The 22,726-nt window shown below is 47.8% G+C and overlaps 2 protein-coding genes across 5 annotated transcripts; one reads left to right on the top strand and one right to left on the bottom strand.

Moving 5' to 3' along the window:
- Positions 1-224: 224 nt before the first annotated feature.
- LOC310694734 (gonadotropin-releasing hormone II receptor-like) lies at positions 225-14,002 on the top strand. 4 transcript variants are annotated; one of them, XM_083478128.1, is made up of 5 exons: positions 225-1,118; positions 1,775-1,876; positions 6,692-7,843; positions 11,106-11,310; positions 13,125-14,002. In XM_083478128.1, the coding sequence occupies exons 3-5, from the start codon at positions 7,262-7,264 to the stop codon at positions 13,607-13,609; spliced, it is 1,272 nt and encodes a 423-aa protein (XP_083334254.1). In that variant the 5' UTR covers positions 225-1,118; positions 1,775-1,876; positions 6,692-7,261; the 3' UTR covers positions 13,610-14,002. The 4 variants fall into 4 exon arrangements, with proteins under 4 accessions (XP_083334254.1, XP_083334256.1, XP_083334255.1 ...); XM_083478130.1 differs by lacking the exon at positions 1,775-1,876; XM_083478129.1 differs by lacking the exons at positions 225-1,118; positions 1,775-1,876 and adding an exon at positions 4,035-4,536.
- A 2,720-nt stretch (positions 14,003-16,722) lies between these two features.
- On the bottom strand, positions 16,723-21,318 carry RBM8A (RNA binding motif protein 8A). Its single transcript, XM_083478174.1, has 6 exons — positions 21,161-21,318; positions 19,957-20,016; positions 18,825-18,902; positions 18,533-18,669; positions 17,756-17,892; positions 16,723-17,090 (listed from the first exon to the last, which is right to left on the bottom strand). The coding sequence occupies exons 1-6, from the start codon at positions 21,225-21,227 to the stop codon at positions 17,045-17,047; spliced, it is 525 nt and encodes a 174-aa protein (XP_083334300.1). The 5' UTR covers positions 21,228-21,318; the 3' UTR covers positions 16,723-17,044.
- Positions 21,319-22,726: the final 1,408 nt, after the last annotated feature.

Genomic DNA, 22,726 nt, shown 5'->3' with positions numbered 1-22,726 from the left:
GCTGCTGCTGCCCAGTTTCTGTTCTCCTCCTGAAGCAAAGTTCTTAACTCAAGGTACTATTTCTGGGTTAGCGGAGTCTGTAACCTGAAGCGTATGTAACCTGAAGCATCTGTAACCCGAGGTACCACTGTATACGTTTGGCACCAAGAGTCTCCGGAAGGACGCCATCCTTAGGGATTCCGCTCCGGATTTGTGTAGGCTTTTCTCCTTAGCCTTTTCTTCTCCCGAATATGTCCCACAAGGCAGCAGAGGCTTAGGGTCAGCTGCTGCTGCGGCACCTCCATATTGTACATAGAAACAAGTGCTTCACAATGGAAGCAATACTCATGGCTGCCCAAAGGGGACGCCATGTGAGACCAGCAAGTTCAGGGTTGAAAATAAGCCAGCTGCTCCAGCGTCTAAGACGGCCTTTAATGAATTTGCCATGAGATGCGAGCTGTCACATCAGCCCTGACCCACGGCTCACGACCTTTGCCCGCTGCGCTTCCCTGGTGTCGCTCAACAGTTCCCAGGATGCCGAAGAAAGTTAGAAGCTGGCCATTGTCTGCAACAAATTATTGCTTTTAAACTACGTGCCGGAGAAGGCTAAGAGGCCCTTTGCAAAGCAGAGAGTTTTCTCTGCACTGTGTCCTAAAGTGATCAGCTGGCATCTGGTACCCAGTGGGAACAGACTGAAGAGGCTGGGAGAAAAGCCCCCCCCCCCTTGGGTTCCTGGCCATCTGCGCTGTGTCTGGGTTGCTAGAGAGGGACAGAGAAAAGAAAAGAAAGTGGCACCTTTAAATAGAAAAGGTGGAGATGGGAGGGAAGGAGGGAGGAGAGGGAGAGAGAGAGAGGAGGACACTGAAGGAAGCAGCATTGCTTCTGCAGTGACCTCCACCAAGGCTGTAACATTGGAAATCCACCACGGCCACTTGCTATCCCGCGATGGCATCGGGCACACGACGCAGCCCCCAAAGCAAACCTCTGGCATCAGAGGAACTAAGGGGATAGAGAGGAACTCAGCAGCCCCCCTGCCTTGTTCTTGGAAGGGTTCCCTCCTCCTCTTCTCCTCCCCCCTCCCCATTTCTCTGCAGCAACAGCAGCCCATGGAACTGCGGAAGGAGCAGAGCAAAAGGATGGTGAGTAAGGCCGAGTGTCCCATCTGGAAGAAAGCCATGGGGATGGCGGGGACAGTGGCTGTGAGCACCCCACTAGGGAAAGAGATTGGGGTGGGGGAGCATAACCTGACCCGCTGGTGGCTTTCTGAGGAAACAGCTCATAGATGGGCAGGAGGGATGTTGGTGGGCCACGTGTGGGTCGCTTTTGGTTCAAAAACCTCGCACATGGAGGGCTCTGCATGGGTCATATGGTGCGCATGGCTTTTCTGGGGCTTGGGGCAATTCTTGAGCACCCCAACTGCCGGGAGGGTTCCGGGGTCCCGCAATCCATCTCTCCCATTTTTCCCCAGTTCAGTGTGAGTGCTCCAACCGGATGTACAAAGCACTGGTGAAAGGGGTTATTATGGCCACCTAGGAGTTCCCTCGCATCGTTTTGGTTGTTATCACAAAGGAATGCCCCTTGCCTGCCACCTTTTCGGCACTCCTGGAAGGGGCTCCAAGAGGCATCTAGTCCAACCCCCTGCAATGCAGGAATCACAGTTAAAGAATCCCTAACTGAAGGGTCCCCCGCCCCCGAGGTCTTCCAAGTTCTTCACCCATAACTATCAGATTGTGGTCTGAGAATCGAGGGTGCAACTGTTTGCCCAGCTCAAAACTGCCCATTTTCCGCTCCACAGATCACAATGAATCCTGACATTGTGATGAAAAGATTCCAGAAAGCTGGTTCCCTGAATAGAGAACAAGTTCTCTGCACATGCTCAGAGGCACTTTGCCCTTAGGTCCTGTTTCTAGGTGAAAATACATTCTGCACTCTGCACATGCTTTGGTGATGGTCCGAGGCACCACAGTTTTGAAGGCTGGTGGCCTTTAGTGGGCATGGGAGCTTGGGCTGACTCAGCTTTTTCATTACCTAGAGGGGGTGAAAAAATGGACATCCCTGTGCCATGTACATTGGTGGATGCTTGTTGCAGTTCATATCAAAAAAGCAGGAGCACAGCAGAATTAAGGGTGGCCAGATCTGTGGATTTCAATTACTCTCAACTTTTGTTGCACATTTCTCCTAATATTTTTGCAAGCAATTTTTATTATTATAATGCTATTTTCACTACTATTACTGCCACCACTATTAAATTTATGACCTGCTCTTAAGTATGCATTGCCCTAATATCCACATTTTTGGCTGGAAAACCCACATTGCAGAATTCAGGAAATGTGAAGCGCTGAAAGGTAGCAGAGTTCTGGATTTGCACATTGGATACTCTGCAGTCAACGAGAGCCTGAAAGTTGTGTCGGGAAGATCAAGCTATTAACTTTTCACACCAGCACCACCCCTTTGGGGCTATTAGAATTAGAGAAACCTGTTAGGTATCATTCGTCATGAAACAGGAAAAGGGTGCAGATAACTTTAAGGACATTTTCTATGAGTTCTGGGTGTGGTTTTCCAGGCTAATTAGGCACAGCTGGTGATGTGTATAAAGAGAGAAGAAGTTGCAGTTTGCAACTGCCTGCAGAAAGAGAACACCCACAAGTTTTGTGTTTGCATGGCCGAAATAAAACTCTTGTCTGAGTGTTTTACATCAGTCTTGTGGTTCTGTCATCTGCCGCCAGGGAAAATTCGCCTCCAATAAAACCTGCCTTAAACTGAGTCAGACTCTTGGTCCATCCACCTCAGTATGCCTGACACTGACTGGCAGCAGCTTCCAGAGTCTCAGACAGTGGTCCTTCCTACCTGGAGATGTGAGGGACAAACGTAAGGTTCTACACATAGGCAGGAAGAACCAGATGCACAAATAGAGGATGGGGACCCCCTGGCTGTACAGCAGAACACATTAAAAGGTCTTAGTAGACCACAAGCTTAACATGCGTCAACAGTGTGATGCAGCAGCAAAACAAGCTAATGCCATTCTAGGCTGCATCACCAGGAAAACAGCATCCAGATCAAGGGAAGTCATCGTGCTACCCTGTTCTGCCTTGGTCAAACCCTGCATGGAACCCTGAGTCCAGCTGTGGGCACCACAGTTTAAGGAGGATATTGACAAGTTGGAGGGTGACCAGGATGATCAAGGGCCCGGAAACCAAGCTTTATGAGAAACAATGATTGCAAGGCACTCACAAGAGCCCTGCTGGATGAGGCCCATCTGGTCCAGGATCCTGTTCTTGCAGTGGCCATCCAGACCCCTGGGGGAAGGCTGCAAGCAGGACCTGAGCACTGGAGCACGGATCTCCCTCCCTGTGGTTTCCAGGAACCAGTACCCAGAAGCGTTACTGCCTCCAACTGTGGCAGCAAAGCATAGCCATCATAGCTAGTAGCCATCAATAGCCTTTTCCTCCATGAATCTGTCCCCATCCTCTTTTAAAGACATCTAAGCTGGTGACCACTACTGGATCCTGTGGGAGGGAGTTCCATAGTTCAACGATGTGCCACATGGAGGACTTTCCTTTCAGATCTAGTGTTATGAGAGCGGGGGGAAATCTCTCTTTGCTTTCTCCGTGCCATTTCCTTTAAACTAAGACGTCTCAGACAACCGCAACCTTTCTTCATTGAGGAGTCTCTCTCTATCCCCTTGATAATTTTGGTTTTCCTTTTCTGGACCTGTTCCATCTCTCAGTATCTTTTTTTTTCTTTGAGGTTGAAGTGAGCAGAGCAACATAGCTATGTCTGCATTAGGGAGGGTGTGTCTGTATCCTCTTGCAGGGTTTCCCGCTTCCCTTTGTTATAAGAAAAAACTGCTCCTTTATCTCTTATGGGTATCCAAGAGCCCGTATAGAGTCCTTATGTTTTCTATCAGTAGGAGAAAATAACAGAGGCCAGCCGGAGAATATTGAGAAGCAAAGCAGCTAGTAAGCATGATATTTATTAAACTGTTGCAACAGGGTCCCCCATGCAGCAAGGGAGGAGAGGAACCCCGAACATTGGTGTGCAAGCTCTTATATAGACTCTTGAAATTGCCTATAGCTCAAGACCACCCCCCAAAACATCATACATACATAACAGAAAGAGGTGGTCCCCAGTAGAAATTTGAGTGTGTTGCTTCTCTCCTGTCTGCCAGGATACCAAATAATTCCTTATCTGATGGCCATGGTATTACGCATATCGATAGTGTGCTCAGCTTAACAGATACTTGCCAGACTGTATTTACAGGGAGTTGTAAGCCCCTACAGTCCAAAGACAATTGGAAAGCTTTTCCCATTTCCTTCCACCTTGCAGAGAAATATTTGAGGTCAATTTGGGAGAGTCAAAATGGCTTCAGGATTGTTCTCCTGCACTATTTCAGACACGTGGTTTATATACTTATGTGTTTGCCTTGTACATTTATTTTATATATATATAAGACCTTAGAATTCCTGTAACACCTGCTCATTTCAGCCCAGCATTTGATGAGGATTCGCAGCCACTGGAACTCTTCTCAGGAAACATCCCTGGCAAAGGAGGAGGCAGGTGGGAAGGAAAAGAGGTATCCCCTTTGCACACTTGGCTACCCACTGGGAGCTGCTGGAAATAGCTCAGGGCCCGTCTTGTTCCTCTTATCTCAGGCTTCTCTCCATTATTCCTCTGGCTGCACTCAATAAATCAGCGGCTGGCTAGCTAGGAACCACAGCAGCTAAGCTAAAAATAAGCGCCAGTGTGGGCAGGTAGGGTGAAGTGTCTGCAACAAAACCTCAAGGATGGGCATTGCATTTTAATTGGGAGTCTATTAATTTTTCCGTTCAACAGGATGGATAGTTTAGGAACTGGGGAAGACACAAAGAGGTATCTGATTATTGAATGTAGGAAGGAAGCACCCTTCCAGGAAACCTAGCAACAGATCTCAAGGGCATCAGGCTTTCTTCTCCCTCAGGCTTTGCATGCACAGGGTCCCGGGTTCAATTCCCAATGCCATCTCCCGGACTGAAAACCAAGTGAGATGCTGCCAATCAGAGTAGGCAGTGCTGAAGTAGACAGACCGACAGTCTGATGTGGCATAAAATGTAATAAATAAATAAAATTGTAACATTTGTAAGAAAATAATTGCTGCCTCCTGTGGCAGCGAGTTCCAAAGTTTAACTATTGCACTGCATATGAAGAAGTGTGTTCTGTTGCCTGTCACAAATCTTCCAGCGTTCTGCTTCATGGGATGTCCACAAGTTCTAGCGTTCTGAGACACAAAACTTTCCTCTGTCCACTTCCGCCATCCCATGCCATGGCAGGTCCAGGCACTCTGGGAGGAAACCAATTTTCTAAATCTGTTCCAGTTGGGGTTTATTAGGCCTCATTTTGGCACAGGAACTGCTTTGGTCACCTTGTACGATGCCATCTGTCGGAAGAGAGACGGGGAAATATGTCCCTGTTAATTCTCCTTGACCTCTCTGCAGGTGGCAGTGATTTGGTCCTACTTGGATGGCCATTTCCCGAGGGTGGTGCTTGGGGAGTGCTCTTTAGCCCAGCGGAGCCTTCAATGTGGGGTTCCTTAGGGTTCCATTCTATCCCCCATGCTGTTTAACATCTACCTGAAACTGCTGAGTGGGGTCTTTTGGAATTCTGAAGCATGCTGTCAGAAATATGGTGATGGCACACAGCTCTGCTTTTCCTTTACATCTGCAGGTGAGGCAGTGGAAGTGCTGGACTGGATGAGAGCCAACAAAATGAAGCTCAGTCCAGATAAGCCTGAGGCACTGTTAGTGGGCAGTTCCCTAGACCAGATGGATGAGAGGTTGCCTGCTTTTGATGGGGTTACAAAGCAGGTTCACAGCTTGAGGGTCCTTCTAGAGATCCTTTGTTGTCGCTTGAGGTCAGGTGGTCTCAGTGGCATGGAGCGCCTTCCATCAGCTTCGGCTGGCAACCCAGCTGTACCCCTACCTGGAGAGGGGCAGCCTAACCTGTCGTTTGAGCATATTACACCGATCCTGGCCCGATTGCATTAGCTGCTAATTAGTTTCTGGGCCCAATTCAAGGTGCTCTTTTGAACCTAATAAAGACTTAAATGGCTCAGGACCACCTGTCCCCCTATGAACCGACACAGACCCTGCATTGATCATCTGAGGCCCTTCTTCGTTTGACTCATCCACATGAGGTCCAGACAGTGGTAACACAAAGATGGGCTTTTTCTGCAGTGGATCCCTGCTTATCGAATGTTGTTCCCTGGGAGGCCTGCTTGGTGCCTTTGTTATATACAGTAACTTAGGCACCAGAAGAATCATTCTCAATTCCATGCAGTGGAGGGTTTTGTTTGTTACTATGTTATATATTTTTGTGTTTTGCTATTGCATACCTCCCTGTGATCCTCCAGCGAAGGTTGGTAAAGAAATTTATGAAACAAATAAATTTATACACTTCCAGCGTGCCACCTCTTACTTGCCTTTTCTCTAAACAAACAAACAAAAAATTCCCAATTTGTTGGATACTGTCCCAAGAGATGATGATGATTATTATTATAAAAATGTGTCCCTCAAGACCTAAAGTTTTAAGTCAAAATCCCGGCAAACATAAAAGTTAAATTCACTGGATACTGATTTTTAGGCAACATGTTAAAATACCCCTGGAAGGAGGGAGCAGGGTGGTGGTGGTAGAAATGGCAAATAGAACTAAGCCGATCTGTATTCTGTCCCCACTGCAGGTCCTTGGGCTGTGCTCTCCCTTCTTTGGTGCTTTAAGAGGCACTAAAACTGACCTGAAGAGAAAAGAAATGTGTGGTCTGTGAACTGTTCCCCCGGAGGGAAGCTGGCCAGATAAACCACAGAGAAATCCTTGAAAAGGCACTATCTTGGCCACTGACTGAACTGTGTGTTCCTGACATGGCCACAACATTAGAACTACATTAAGTAGACAAATCTCTTCTATTTAATAGAGTATTTGGGTCTGGAAATACAAAGATCAAAGACAAGGGATTCTGGACCTCCCAAAGAGAGGTCTCACCTGGCAGCAAGGTGTAACTGGTCAGCTGATCCAACAGAAAGGACACCTTGCCACCATTCGATTTGGAGCAGAGTTGGGTAGCTCAAGCTCTGTCTGAACAAGGGAACCATGCCCTATACCTGCCAGATCTGCCCCAGTCTTGGAAGAGAAGGGCTTCCCTGGGAACTGGTAGGGGCCCAGCACGATTGGGAACCCCACATCCAACTAGGATCTGTGTATCTGTTTGGGGCAGGACACCGTCTCAGTCTCGGGAAAGCTTGACACTGGCCCAATGAACACCACCACCACCCAGATGAAGCTCAGCAAGATGGTGGGTTCTGGGCTACCCACCACGTCCAACCAAAGTCAATGGAAACCCAACGGCCTAGAGGAGCTCTTGTCCAATGGGGGGACCACCAACGGCAGTGTTCCGGGAGAGGAGGTCTTCCAACTGCCCACTTTCTCTACTGCAGCCAAAGTCCGCGTTGCCATAACGGTGGTCCTCTTCTTCTCTTCCGCCTGCTTCAACATTGCTGTGCTCTGGACTGTCACCCAGAAGTACCAGCGTAGGCCTCACCTCCGCATTCTCCTCATGAACTTGGCGGCTGCCGATCTCCTGGTGACCTTTGTGGTGATGCCTTTGGATGCAGCATGGAACGTCACTGTCCAGTGGTATGCCGGTGACCTGGCTTGCCGGTTTCTCATGTTCCTCAAACTTGTGGCCATGTACGCCTCGGCCTTCGTTACTGTGGTGATCAGCCTGGACCGCAGGGCAGCCATCTTGCACCCGCTCAGCGTCAGTGAGGCCAAGAGGAAGAATAAGGTCATGTTGTCTGTAGCCTGGGTCTTGAGTTTGGTTCTGGCGTTACCTCAGGTAGGTGCTATTTATTTTATTGGCATATATATATATATATATATGCAGGTTTTGGTGTCCTCGGGTGTCTTCCCGTGTAAAAGTTGGGGTGTCTAGGCGACGTTTCGACGAGGTCTCACTCGTCATCTTCAGGCTGGTGCTTTCGGCTTCTTGTTACTGGAACAGAGCAGGATCTCAGTGTTTGAGTTCCTATAAATACTGTTGAGGGGGTGTGGTGTATAGCCTCCACTGTTCTGGGCAGAGAGGAAGTTCCCAGGCTAGTGTGCCTTTTCTTCTTTTGTTCCTTAATTACTTGAGGGATATCTTGAGTGATTTCTTGGGTGATATTCTGAGTACCACTTAGGTGGGTCGTTAGGTGTGGATTAGTTGCTAAAGCCTTCGTGTCTTGACATCTTGAGCTTTGTGAAGAGTTTTTCTGAGAAGATGGCTGTACTGCACTTAGTTGTGCTCTGGCTTGGCTTCGTGTATAGGGGCGAGCTGTGGTTTTGTGTCCTGTGCCAGCCAGATCTGTGTAGGGATTGCAGGGGGGTGCAGCATCCGGAGGTGCCACCATGGTTTGGCTACTGGATGGTGTCTGTAATTTATCTGTGGAGAGGGTCTGGGTTTGGGTCTGGTGTGGTTGATTGGTGATGGCGTTCTGTGTGCCTCTGGATCTGGTGTCGGTTTTTGTGGGGAGGGCTAATTTCCAGATGTCTGGCAGGCGGGATGTGTCGTCACGCTTGTTCATGTTGTGAGGGTGTTTCTCTATCTCGATGGCTTCCATGATTATTCTCTTGTGGTGATGTTCCATGTTAAAGAGCAATTTGGAATCTGCAAAATTAATTTCGTGTCCTGTTTCTTTCATGTGTTGGAAAAGAGAGGAAGTTTTTTCTTCTTTTTTGACGGCATTCTTGTGTTCTGCGATACGTGCATTTATTCGTCTGTTTGTTTGTCCAATGTACGTGGCTGGGCAGACTTTGCAGGGTATTTCATAGACCCCTTGGTTTTCCAACTGGATTTTATCCTTGGGGTTTCTGAGGATATTGGCTATTTTTTGGTTGGTGCAAAAGGCTGTTTTGATATTGTGTTTATGGAGGATTTTGCTAATTTTATCTGTAGTGCCCTTGATATAAGGAAGGAGGGCCATGCCATTGTTTTCTTCTGTGTCTTGGTTTTTGGGGGGTGTTTCTTTTTGGATTAGCTTCGTAACCCTGTTTTGCTGGTATCCATTGGCGATTAACACATTTGAGAGATTCTGTAACTCAGTTGTCAAGTGGTCTTTGTCAGCCAGGCGTTTGGTTCTGGAGATGAGAGTCTTGGCTACGGAGTTTATTTGTGCAGGGTGGTGGTGTGATTGTGCATGTAAGTAGCGGTTGGTGTGTGTTTTTTTCCGGTAGATAGTGTGTCCTAGGGAGCCATCAGGTTTTTTGTAGATTAGGACGTCAAGGAAGGGAAGTTGGTTGTTGGCTTCTATTTCCATAGTGAATTGTATTTTGGGGTGTAGGCTGTTGAGATGTGTGAGGAAGCTATCTAGTTTTTCCTTCCCGTGTGGCCAAATTACAAAGGTGTCGTCAACATATCTGAGCCACAGTTTGGGTTTGTGTTCTGACTTGTCTAAAGCATTGGTTTCAAAGTGTTCCATGTACAGGTTTGCGATGACCGGTGAGAGAGGTGATCCCATAGGTGCTCCTTCTATCTGTTTGTATCTTTGTCCATTGTGGATGAAGTACGTGTTGGTTAGGCAGTGGTTGGTCAGGTCCAGGATGTATTCGGGGGGATTGTATTTGTTTTGAATGGCTGTCAAGGCTTCATTAATGGGCAGTTGTGTGAAGAGAGATACAACATCGAAGCTCACAAGTAGGTCATTGGGATGTAGGTGCCACCATGGTGGCACCTCCGGATGCTGCACCCCCCTGCAATCCCTACACAGATCTGGCTGGCACAGGACACAAAACCACAGCTCGCCCCTATACACGAAGCCAAGCCAGAGCACAACTAAGTGCAGTACAGCCATCTTCTCAGAAAAACTCTTCACAAAGCTCAAGATGTCAAGACACGAAGGCTTTAGCAACTAATCCACACCTAACGACCCACCTAAGTGGTACTCAGAATATCACCCAAGAAATCACTCAAGATATCCCTCAAGTAATTAAGGAACAAAAGAAGAAAAGGCACACTAGCCTGGGAACTTCCTCTCTGCCCAGAACAGTGGAGGCTATACACCACACACCCTCAACAGTATTTATAGGAACTCAAACACTGAGATCCTGCTCTGTTCCAGTAACAAGAAGCCGAAAGCACCAGCCTGAAGATGACGAGTGAGACCTCGTCGAAACGTCGCCTAGACACCCCAACTTTTACACGGGAAGACACCCGAGGACACCAAAACCTGCATTCCTGTACCCGTGAAAATCTACGAAAGCAAATATATATATATATATATATGCATTATATGCATTATATGCATTTATATCCCATCCTTTTCTCCAAGGAGCTCAAGGTGGCAAATTCAGCTCTTCCTGCTTCTTGCTTAATCTCCACAACAACCCTGTGAGGTAGGTTAGGAAGACCTTGGCGGTCAGGGATCTCATTGGCCACTGTGACGACAAGATGGCAGACTAGGTGGGCTCTTGGCCTGATCCAGCAGGTTTCATCTTATGCTCACTGGTGCAATGCTGGTTGTTGTCCAATTCTATTTGAAATGTCTTTCTCCGGATTTTAAAATAAAAAGGAAGTATATAGCTTTTCTCCAAGAGGGGATTGACACTGAATTATATATTAATTATTTGCGCCTAAAAACAACCCACAGATAATGGGACAATAAAGAATTATCATAGAGCCAAACTCAGGGTGCCTTCAGACGTGTGACACTGGACGTCACTAGTCTCCTACGCTTTCCGCAATGCCTGCTTCTCTTCCCCCACAAAAACAGCATGAAAGATCCACATGCTGTTATCCTGCCCCAGATTCTGTCACCTTGCTCCCACGATTTTCCGGGTGAAGGGGGGCTGTAAATGCATTCCCCCCCGCCACCAAATCCAACGGAAATGGACGCTAAGCATGTGATATATATCCCGTTAATTTCCCAGATGTAGCTTTTACAGTTGTGTGAAAGCTAAATATAATCTGGGAATTAACAGTTGAGGAAATGGAATTAACTGCTGTGTGAATGCAGCCACTATGTTGAGATGCCTGCTGGGAGTTTTTTTTAGGTAATTGAGCACTCTGGTGGATCTCTCTCTCTCTCTCTCTCTCTCTCCCCCCCCCCCGGTCCTGTCTCCAGGTGTTTGTCTTCCACACTGTCAGCCGGTCTCAGCCCACCTACTTCATCCAATGTGCCACCGTAGGGAGCTTCCAGGCTCACTGGCAGGAGACCCTTTACAACATGTTCACTTTCTCCTGCCTCTTCCTCCTGCCGCTGCTAATCATGGTCCTTTGCTACGCCCGCATCTTCGTGGAGATCTCGAGAAAGATGAAGAAAGCTTGTGGTGAGGTTAACCTGCAGTGCACCAACTATCCTCCTGGTACCTCCCCAGAAGGGGTGGGTGAAGGAGCGTTACTTTTGGCTTTGGTTTTTAAAAAAAGACTAGTAAGTCTAATAAATAAGATGGTGCTGTCCCATCAGCCCCATTCAGCATTGTCCTTGGTCAGGGTTGATGGGCACTGAAGTCCAAGGATCTGTGGCTCCGGAGAGGTCCGGAGTACGGCCTTCTCTGCAGTGGCTCCCGGTCTGTGGAATGCTCTCCCCAGGGAGGTTTGCCTGGCATCTTCATTATACACCTTTAGGCACCAGGCATGGCAAAACTTGGCCCTCCAGCTGTTTTGGGACTACAATTCCCATCACCCCTGAGCATTGGTCCTGTTAGCTAGGGATGATGGGAGTTGTAGTCCCAAAACAGCTGGAGGGCCAAATTTGGCCAGTCCTGCACCAGACAAAAGTGTTCTTTTTTAACTAGGCCTTTGGTTGATTTGATTGACATCCTATGCCCTTTTAATATGTGGGGTTTTTGTGGGGGTGTTATTGGGTTGTTTTTATTTTCATTATATATTTTGTAGCTTTATATTTTGATTTTGTTAATAAGAACATAAGAAGAGCGTGCTGGGTCAGGCCAATTGCCCATCTAATCTAGCATCCTGTTCCCACAGTGGCCAACCAGAAACCTGGGGGAACTAGAAAGCAGGGCCTGAGCACCACAGCACCCTCCCCTCCTGCAATTGGTGGATGTAGAGAACAGACATCAAGGCTAGTAGCCATTGATAAGCCCTCTCCTCCCTGTTTATTTGTATGCCGCCTTCCCATATTTAAAACCACGCTCAAGGCGGCTTACAGCACGGAAAGATTTACAGTTACAAAAAATAGAGCAGAAGCAGTCATAAGCAAGAAATAAAACTGTATCAAAGTATACACAAGAAAACCAAACAACCTGCCCCCCCCACGTTCTAAAAATAAAGGTGCAAATCTTAGTATCAGTTAAGCAGCTCCAATTGTGACCCCCCCAAAAAACCCACAACAACTCTGGGCCCAGAGATGGAGAGATGATAAAATCCCTACCAGAGAAGAATGGCAGATCATATTGATGGACTATGCCAAAATGACCAGAAGAATCAGAAATCAGGAAGAGCGAAATTTTAACAAGGAATGGGGAAAATTCATAAGTTACCTTAAAAACCATTGTAAAGGGTTAAAGTGGTTAGTAGGATTGGAATATCACTTGTAGTTTAATGGTGAATTTTGGACACAATGGAGAGGTAAAAGATTGTGGATTATCATAAAAGATGCAGGAGGAAATGACTACCAAAAGGACCCACAAAGGGGAAGAGGGAAGTCCAAGAGATTCCTTGGAAGCTTGTTTTTATGTTGTAAGTTGGACGTGTGACTGTCCAAATGAATATTTATTTATTTTTTTAAAAAACCCTCAACATTACCCCACCCCAAGAGCCCAGAGGCATCTAAGATCAGGCATCCCCAACCTGTGGCCCTCCAGATGTTTTGGCCTATAACTCCCATGATCCCTAACAGGACCAGTGGTCAGGGATGATGGGAATTGTAGTCCAAAACATCTGGAGGGCCGAAGGTTGGGGATGCCTGATCTAAGATGGTTTCTGGTTCTTTGGCAGCCTCCACATTTGTAGCTGGAGTCAGGCAGGCAGGGACCTGCTCTCCTAGCAAGGTGGAAGGAGGCCAGCAAGGAAGGGAGCAGGTCTTGCAGGACTCACAGCCAAAATGTTCCCCAACTCCCTAACTCCCCTCTCCCAGACCCTTTACTTTTTGCCTCTCACCAACGTCTTACTCCTCCTCCAGCTTCACCAAAGTCCAGGGAGTTCCACCTCCGCCGCTCCTACAACAACATTCCTCGGGTGCGCATGCGCACCCTCAAGATGTCTGCCGTCATCGTCCTGACTTTCGTCGTCTGCTGGACTCCTTACTACCTGCTCGGCCTGTGGTACTGGTTCTCCCCCGAGATGCTGACCAGGGAGCAGGTGCCCCCTTCCCTCAGCCACATTCTCTTCCTCTTTGGCCTCTTCAACGCGTGCCTTGACCCCCTGATCTACGGCTTCTTCGCTATGCACTTCCGGACGGAGAGTGGGCAGGCCTGCTGCTGCCCTCGGAGGGAAAAGGAGATGGAGGGAGCTTCCGTGCTCACTGGCTCCTTCCGAGCTTCCACCATCAGCGGGGGAGCTGCCAGGCAGCTGAGGGAGCCCAAGAAGCACAAGCCAGAATCGGCACTGGCGAGGGTCAAAAGGCTGGGGTTGAAGAGGAAGAAGATGGCGGAGAGCTTCATTTGAACACGTAGATAAAACATGGTCCATTACCTCACTTGCTGGGATTTGCTTTCACTGCTGGGAGTTGGGTGGAAGGCCGGCACTACTGTTTGGCAAAGTGATGCAGCTGCCTCATGTGCCAGTTATTCAGAGGCGGAGGTGTTGGGGGATGCAGCTGCCAGTCCCAACCAGCCTGCTGTAGAGGGTGCTATCTTGTCACAAGCACCAGCGTAAGAGACAACTGTCAGCTCAGTCAACTTCTGCACAGGGAAGGTAGGCGACATCTTGTCCTTTGCTACAGGTGGCAAATTGTCTTGGTGGCTGGTTGTGGCCTAATTTGAGCTCTGGAGGAGCTTCCATGGCAATAGTCAACACTCCAAATCTCTGACCAACAAATACAGAATATTTTCTCAATGAGGCATCCTCTCTCTTGTCCCTTATTTCTCTTCTAGTGCTGCAGCTATGGAAAAGGGCAGTTGCCCAGGAATAGTAATATGGTACAATCATATCTTATGCGCATTTAACTTGCCTCCTGATTTATGTTGTGCTCTAGGAGGCTTAGATTGGTCAGAAGCGAGTATGCACTTTCAGAGTGAACACAAAATGCATTACTTCTGGTAAATGAGCCACCACAGCCGCTAGAGGGCTATGAAAATTTGTGTCTTGGGCTTTTGCCCATGTACTATCTGAAACCAAAGTGCCGCATTGGCTGCCAGATGTGATTCCCCCCTCCCCGCTCTCCTACACTGCTAAAGTAGCCATCAATAGCCCTGTCCTCCATGAATTTGTCCAAACCTCTTCCAGAGCCATCTAGGTTGGTGGCCATCCCTGACACCAGTGGGAGTCCCATAGCTTAACACTGAGCTGCATAGCTAACCTCCAGAAATGTCAGATTTAGGATGGTGAGCTGAGGGGCTGCAGAATGGAAGGTGAGAGGGCATGAAAATAAGAAATACGTAGTGGGAGGCACCAAATCTTGTCATCAATTTTCGCCATATTACCAAAGTCCACCCCTGCCTCCAGCTTCTCCTGGGAATAAAATGCCTGGAGGCTTTGCCCTTTGCTGAGACTATTGCCTCTCTTTACTCTCCCCCTCCTCCTCCTCACTGCTGTGCTGCCTCAGAACCTCCATGGGTTCTTGAATCCCCCGCAGCATCCTAGCCTTTCCTGCCCTCTCTCCCTGCAGCCCCATCCGCTCTAAGGATTGCATCCCTTCCTCCTTCAGGATCCTGGCTCCAGCCGCCTGCAACTCACCCAAAGTCCTCTGCTGGCTCTTGCCCTGCTGACACAGGCAGCTGCAGGAACAGGCAATAGCACAAGCTGCCTTGGGAAGTGGAAAGCTCTCCTTCGTTGGCCGTTGTTGAACACTTCTCACCATCTGCTGCATGTGTCCTGAAATCTGCTTCCCAGCAATTTAGAACCGGGCTGATCTTTCTTCATCCTAGCTGTCTTTTAGGAGATGCTGTGACTTCAATCAAGCATGGAACAGGAGACATGTCTAGATCCCTTCCTACTAATGAGCATGGTTTCGGTCTAATAAAGCCACAGCCCCACCCAGTGACCAAAGGCTACCTGTGACACCTCATTGAAGCAGCTGATCATCAACAACTTATCCATAAAACCATAAAGGGATCCCAGGAGTCATCTAGTCCAATGCCCTGCAATGCAGGAATCACAGCTAATCACTCTTGGAGGATAAGGCTGTGTACCACCTCAGGTATCAGAGGGGATACACCACTGAATACCAACTGCTGACTGTTAAGTCTAGCAGTAACAAGAGACCTATACCTTTGTTAGGGACTGAAATCACAAGAGAATGAGCTTTCAAGTTTGACACAAAAGGCAGGGGCACAGAGTGACACGAGAGAAAAGGATGCAGGCATGCGTGTGATGAAAACGCTCCCCAGCTAAGAATTGTGCTGTTGTTCTAAAAAATGAAACGGAAAGGGAGTTGCTCAAGTCTTCGTTAAAAGCCAAGATTGGTGGACAGGAATCTTACACTGCACCAAAGGCTGTAGGAGGCAAGAGAAGCAAGAACTATTCTCCCTTGGAAAATCTATGCCCCAGGAGCGATGACTCTTCGACTGTAGAATCAAGGCTTTACCCCTCATACCTAGTCCTTCTCTTCGCTCTCTTCTTCTCCCCACTTGGTATACAGCCTGAAGGTAAATCTGAGGGCTGTGGAAAATCACTCACTTCTTCAGTTTTTGGTTGACAACAATGAAAAGGCATTACTTTATGGCTGCTTTCAGAGTTTTTTCCCAGTGGACCAGCAGGCTCAGGAGACTGCCAGAAGAAAAAGAAAATGCTCCACAAATTAGACTGATGAATCTTTTCCCTGACAGATTTTCTGCCTTGAATGAGATGACAAGAAGACCACTGTGGTGTTGTGCTTAGGGCATCAGACTAGGCCCTGGGAGACCAGGGTTCAAATCCTCACTCAATTATGAAATTCACTAGGTGGCCCTGGGCCCAGCCGCTCAGCCTAAACTACTGTACTAGGTTGTTGAGAGGATACAAGGGGAACAGAAGAACTAAACATGCCACCTTGTGCTCCTTAGAGGAAAGGTTAGATAAAAATGTAATAAAATAAATAGAAATGAATGCACAAATGAGATGAGGGCAGCTGTGGACATTGTGTGCACCCTTGTTTTGAACAAATATTGTCTTGCTTCTGGCAGCCAGGATGAAGTGTGGTGGGCAGGCAGAATGCTATGGGGGGTCTTGAAGTCTTACCCCCTTGGTTCCAGCCCATTCTCTCTGGCTCTGTAACCAAAAGCTTTAAAAAAAATGCACCAGGAAAGTGGCGGGAAAGAAATGAAAACCTGCTAATCTACACAAACTTGCGTGACATAAACATGTGGAGCCCTAGTGCTTCTCCCCCCCCCCCGGGGCCTTTGATGTGCCACAAAGGACTTACGTAGACAAGTGTGAGCAGGCTAGTAACTTTTTCAGACTGATAAAAAAGACTAGTTTGGTAATTTTTATGGATGCTCTTGACAATCCAACCACAAAAGAGGCCAACAGCCCAGCAAAGGGGAGGTGATAGAATACAGTCACTCTGAAGCCACCCCACCACCTTGGAACACATCCCCCAAGCAAAGGAAAAAAGGTTAAACGCAAGGATTGTTTTATATAAAAAGTCCATTACCTTTTTATTCTGAACATTGCTTTCAGACAGTCCCTTCTCAAAGACTAAAAAGCACAATGACTTGTACCAAGATACAGGAGGACATATGTCCAAGGACACCAATAACAGGAAATCTCATGTAAACTGAGACATCAGATTGAGAGTAATTAAGAAATAGTCAAACTGTGTAAATACAAAATTAACTGGGGGGGGGGGAGAGAGAGAAAGATGTAAGCATATGGTCTCTTAGTGCAGATGGGCATTTCCTTCTGGTTCGCCTGGACTTAACATCACAAGCATCGCAAAAAGGAGAACCTCCCTCCCCACCTTTAGCGCCTCCTTCTGTCAGGGCTCCTGCTCCTTCTACGGCCACCCCTGAGAGGAAAGAGCGGAGACAAAGAGGTCCATTAAATTATGCTGAGTTTCTTTCCATAAGCAAAAGCTGAGAAAGTTAACAAGACTGGATGAGGCTCATGAAGTATCTGCTGGAGAACTGCACTCCATTTATCATGCCCCAAAGCCACAAATGGAGGGCAACTCTAAACACAGTGTGGAAGTGGTAGATGAAGAAGAGAGCTTGCTGCTGGCAAAAGACCAGAATCTGGCAAGCCCCAAAGCCAAAAATGTTTGCAATTTAATCTTGTTTATGCAATTACACAGCCCCCCTATCAGTCTCAGTGCCTTAGCCCTGGGTTCAGGTCATGCTTGTGCTGCATAATCAGTCCACTGTGCAGCCTTGACTCAGTTCCCTTTCTGAAATTGGGAACAGTGGCAGGGAGTCTCAGAGATCGTGAAGACAAAAAACAGAACACATCGTGTGTCTTCCGTTATGTTCAAATTGTTTTGCAAAAACAGGTTAACGGGGCCCAGACAACAGCCAGATCTTTTGATTAAATTCATCTTAGCTTTCCTGCTTTAACATATACAGAAGACAGAAAAAGAGCTGCAGTATTATTAGTTTGCTGTAAGCACCACCTTTTAGCTCACTGTGAGAAAAAAAATGTACAATTTCGTCCCACTTCTTAGTGGGAAAATCTCACCTTCGCTTCCCTTTCGGAGGTCCCCTGACAAAACACCAATCCACGCTGATCGGCTGCCCCATAAGGTCTTGTCCATTCAGTCCCTCCATGGCTGCCTGGGCTTCTTTGTACGTTTCATATTCTACCAGGGTGTAGCCCTGTAAAATACGAGGACGTTCAGGGGAAGAAACATAATTCATTCAAACATTTATTGAAAGGGTTTCTAGACTGTTCTTCAGCAAAATCTAAAGGACATAATACAGAAGGAAAAGAGAGCAGGAAGGAGAAGGAAAAGGGCAAACTCAGGCTCACATTCTTAGTCATACAGTTATTTTAACAACTGGATGGAATGGGAAACAGTTCAAGAGCACTAGGTGCCAAAAGTTGCTGGTCTCTCAGTTGAACTGATGGAGAGTCCTTGCTTTCCTTCTCTTCCACTGCTGCAGTCTGAACAAACTTCCCCTGGTCAGACTAACTGATTGATCCCAGGACACCTTATTTGTAGCAGGATTCACCACTGACAAGCACACTGGCAAGAAATAAGGCTGACAAAATGCAACAACATATTGACAAAAGCAACCTCCTCTTCTTATGCTTTCCTTTCAATGCCTTTTGTGCATATCCCATGGCTCTTTTGAGAAACCTGCAGATAGCCCCCGTTCCCCCAGCTTCTAGAACCTATCTGTGCCTGCAGTCACAGGGAGAAGATCTGAGGCTTTTGGTAGTTATAGCAATGCACTACTAAGGTGTGTTCCTTGACTATCTCCAAAAAGAACACAAAAGCAGCCATCCCTGTACCTTCAGGTAACCTGTCCGCCGGTCAAGATTCAGGTGGAGGTTCTTGATTTCCCCAAACTCTGCAAACTTGTCATGAATGTCCTCCTCGGTGGCCTCCTCGTGGACACCTGTGACGAAGAGAATCCAGCCTTCCACCGCTGTAACAACAAAGAGCAGGACAAAAAAGAGTCATGAGCTGCGGAACAACATCTCAACGTGGGCTGCCTCATGCAAAGGAAAGAGAGGTTACCATTGGCCAATTAGGGTGGGCGGGACATGGGAGAGAGAACATGCTCTCTGGACACGTACTCACATCTCTGGGGACCCGGCTCATCCCCATCTTGCTCCACGCTGTCGTAATCCTCACGGACACGGGCTCTGGAACCCTCCTCTGATTATATGCACCAACACACAAAGAAACAAAAAGCAAAGCAACCAGAATATGATTTAGAAAGCACTAACGGTGCTGTGGAACCCTCCCAACACACCCACACCCTTATTTTAGGTTAATGGCATGTAATACACATCAGCAGCAGGGACTAATTTCCCCAGGCATCACCCTCAGGGATACCACAACCCAGATCTCACATCCTCAGTCCCAATAACTAGAAGGTGCAACTCTCTGCACAGACATCCCCTCTGAAGCACCTGCAATGATGTTCCCTAATAAATATCCTTCAGGGAAGGGGCCCTGAGTGCCTCCAAAATAACAGCCCTGTGCTTTCCAATGCTTCCCCCAGAGGTCAAACACTCCACAGAGTAACTCCCCCAGAAAGCAGCCACTTCCCCTCACAGCCACAGCTTGAGAGCCTGCTCATAAGGCTGTCCACCTTTTCTGGCTGTTGCAGCTGTCCAGGAGCAATGAATGTGTTGTCACTCTGGCAAGTTGGAAACTAAGCATGAGAGTGTTGAGCACACCCTTTCTGCTTCGAGGGCAATTATACAGGGCTATGGAGAAAACTCAAGTGTGAGGTTGGAAACACCACCATGCCCTTTCCTCTAAAAACAAAATCTGGCTACCCAGCAAGACCAGCTATAACTGGCAGCCCACCAAACCCCCTGTGGCAACCAACAGCAGATCAAAGCAACTGGCAATACAATGGTACCTCGGTTACAAACTTAATTCATTCCAGAGGTCCGTTTGTAACCCGAAACCGTTCTTAACATGAGGCGCGCTTTCGCTAATGGCAACTCCTACTGCTGCCACGCCACTGGCGCGCGACCCCAACTCGCATCCCAGGGCAAAGTTCACAACCGGGAGCATCTACTTCTGGGTTAGCGGAGCTCGTAACCTGAAGCATTCGTAAGGAGGACGGTACATAACATGAGGTTCCACTGTACTGCCACTGATATTTTTCAGACAAAGGAAAGGAAGAGAATCAAATAACATAACCTCTGAGATAAACATACACATCTAAGCAACATACATGAGGCAGCCACCTTACCTGACCCAAACCCTCTGCCTTTCCTCTTCTTCGCTTTTTCCTTCAGTTTGTGGATGCTTTCTGCAGAGAAATCAAACAGGCTGGGTCAAAGTGACTATATCTAAATGGGTGGCATGTCTCTAACTGCATGCGCTCTCAAGCCCTATCCAAGGCATTATGTACACATGTTGCCTGGGAGTGGAGGAAACCTTGAGCGAGATGCAGCTTATTCCAGCCTTCGCCCACCTAGCTGGGAGCTGTAGTTGAAGGGCACCAGGTCAGCAAAGGCTGCCTTAAACCTTAAACCACTGAGATGGGAAACAACTAATGAAATAGGGTTGGGGAAGAAAACAACACCAGAGTCAACCCACAGAAGGAAGTAGAGGAATGTATTGGGAAAGCATCGCATAACTGTTTTAATATTTAGCATGGACCTGTTACCCACTGTATTGTAGCTAGCATGTTCTTAAGTTTATAATCATGTGTTTTCTCTATTGTAATTAGTCTATTACTTGTAAGCCACCCTGCAAGGAAAGCTTTCCTAAAAGGTTCATGTGTGGCCTCCAGATACTGCAGTCCAACAACATCTTGAAGGCACCACATTGGCTACTGCTGGAAACGAAGCTGACTAACTGGCCTTAGGTAAGAGTGTTATTCCTCGTCTTCAGCTTTCCTCCTTTACAAAACAAGGATACAGGGCTGTGAAGGTCTCCTAACAATACAGTGCAGCCTTGAGGGGCGGGGGAACAGCCCACGACAGACCCTTTTGCAAAATAGGGGTAATAATAGTAGACTAAAGCGTGGGGCTGTTCTAAGCGCTTTCTTTCTTCTCTCTGTCTCTAGGGCCTCAACCATGTATTTTATTATTAATTCACTCGCCCTTCACCCCAAGGTCCCACAGCGGGTTACAGCAACAAAAACACAGTATTAAAAACAGTTATTGGAATTACAGAAACAAGGAGGGTCCTAAAAATAGGTACCTCAAGCCTTCAACATCTTAAGATGCTGTTTATTTTGATTAAGTGGTATATAAATCGTTCCATCTTTCTCATCTAAAAGATAGCGCCACCGTCACCACCCTCTACTCAATATAGGGAATGGTCACACCGGCCTACCTTACAGTGCTGCTGTGACTAGTGAATTAAATTAACCGTTAATACTAATAATACTGGGGAGGAGCAAAGTCAGAGTTCATCAGCCGCCCCCCCCCCGCGCCTCTCCCTACCGTCGCCATCCTCGTCCATGGCGAAGTCCTCGCCGCCCGCCTCATGAAGGTCCAGTACGTCCGCCATCTTGGCCACTCGAGCGTCTTCCTCGGCTGACGGAGCTAATCTAGCCGCCCGCCTGACGACGGAAGGAGCGCAGTGCACGCCGGGAGAGCTCGGCGCCGGCGCAGATGGGTTGGCTAAAGAGGATGCGTGTGGCGCCATCTTGAGGAGGTCTCTATGCAGCTAGGGATACTTCAACGCCTGCGCAGATGAGCCGGCTGGGGGAAGTCTTCTGGCGTGGGAGAGAGGAGGGCTCGTGAAGCGCCATCTTGAGGAGGTCTTTGCGGCGCTATACGGAAGGAGCGTTGCAAGGCCTCGTGGGAAGAAGGGCCAAAAGAGAAATAGGGCGGGCAGAGGGTTCCAACTTGTAAAATGAGGGTGAGGGGTGTGGCTAAGACTGAACGGGATCTTCTAACACGGAGAAGGGGACTCTGAAGGACCCTGCCCGTGGCTATCTTTCCAGATAGTGTGGTGCAGTGGTTATATTGTCTGACTAGATCCTGGGAGTCCAGGGTTCAAATCCACACCCGACGACGAAGTGCACTGGGTGCTCTTGGGCCAGTAAAAGGTAAAGGGACCCCAGACCATTAGGTCCAGTCATGACAGACTCTGGGGTTGCGACGCTCATCTCGCTTTACTGGCCGAGGGAGCCGGCGTACAGCTTCCGGGTCATGTGGCCAGCATGACTATGCCACTTCCGGCGAACCAGAGCAGTGCACAGAAATGCCGTTTACCTTCCCGCCAGAGTGGTACCTATTTATCTGCTTGCACTTTGACGTGCTTTCGAACTGCTAGGTTGGCAGGAGCAGGGACCAAGCAACGGGAGCTCACTCCATCACGGGGATTCGAACCGCCGACCTTCTGATCGGCAAGTCCTAGGCTCTGTGGTTTAACCCACAGCGCCACCCGCGTCCCTTATGACAAAGTGCACTGGGTGCTCTTGGGCCAGTAGCCTACCCCAAAGGGTTGTTGTGAGGATAAAATGGGAAGAACTATGTGTATGCCAACTAGAGCTCTTTAAAAGTTGGGAAATAAGCGCAATAAAATAATAATGTTCCACTGAAGTGTGCAGGTGAGTTACAGAAATTAGGGTACCTAGCAAATAATTTGCATAATGCAAAGGAATTTGATTTTTTTGATTTATAAGCAAGTTCCACAGCCATGAGAAGAAAGCCACCTTTTCATTTTTGGATGAGGACCTAATAGTACTACACAGCTGGCTATAAAATACCTTGTCCAAGGGAAGATGAGAGGTAGATGAGCTTTAAGTGTTATTTGTAAGGGGAAGATATTGCAAGATGAGTTGAATGACTTTTAGCCCCTGGAGGTGGGGGGAAGCACAGACTTCTAATGTGAAAGAACTAGACCTTTCATGTGCTCCTCTGATGCAAAATGCAAGGAAAAGCAGTGAGCAATGTGCTGAAGAAGGGGTAATTCCCCCTTTTCCATCTCCAGGAGAAGCATGTTTTAAATAACTGAAGGGCACCCAAAAGCACTCTTTCACTGCAAGAAAAAAAGATCAT

Source organism: Podarcis liolepis (genome assembly GCF_965112155.1).
Source record: "Podarcis liolepis genome assembly, chromosome: 15".
Taxonomy (NCBI): domain Eukaryota; kingdom Metazoa; phylum Chordata; class Lepidosauria; order Squamata; family Lacertidae; genus Podarcis; species Podarcis liolepis.
The sequence above is the reverse complement of the archived record's forward strand: the minus strand, read 5'-3'. Positions and strand labels throughout refer to the sequence as shown.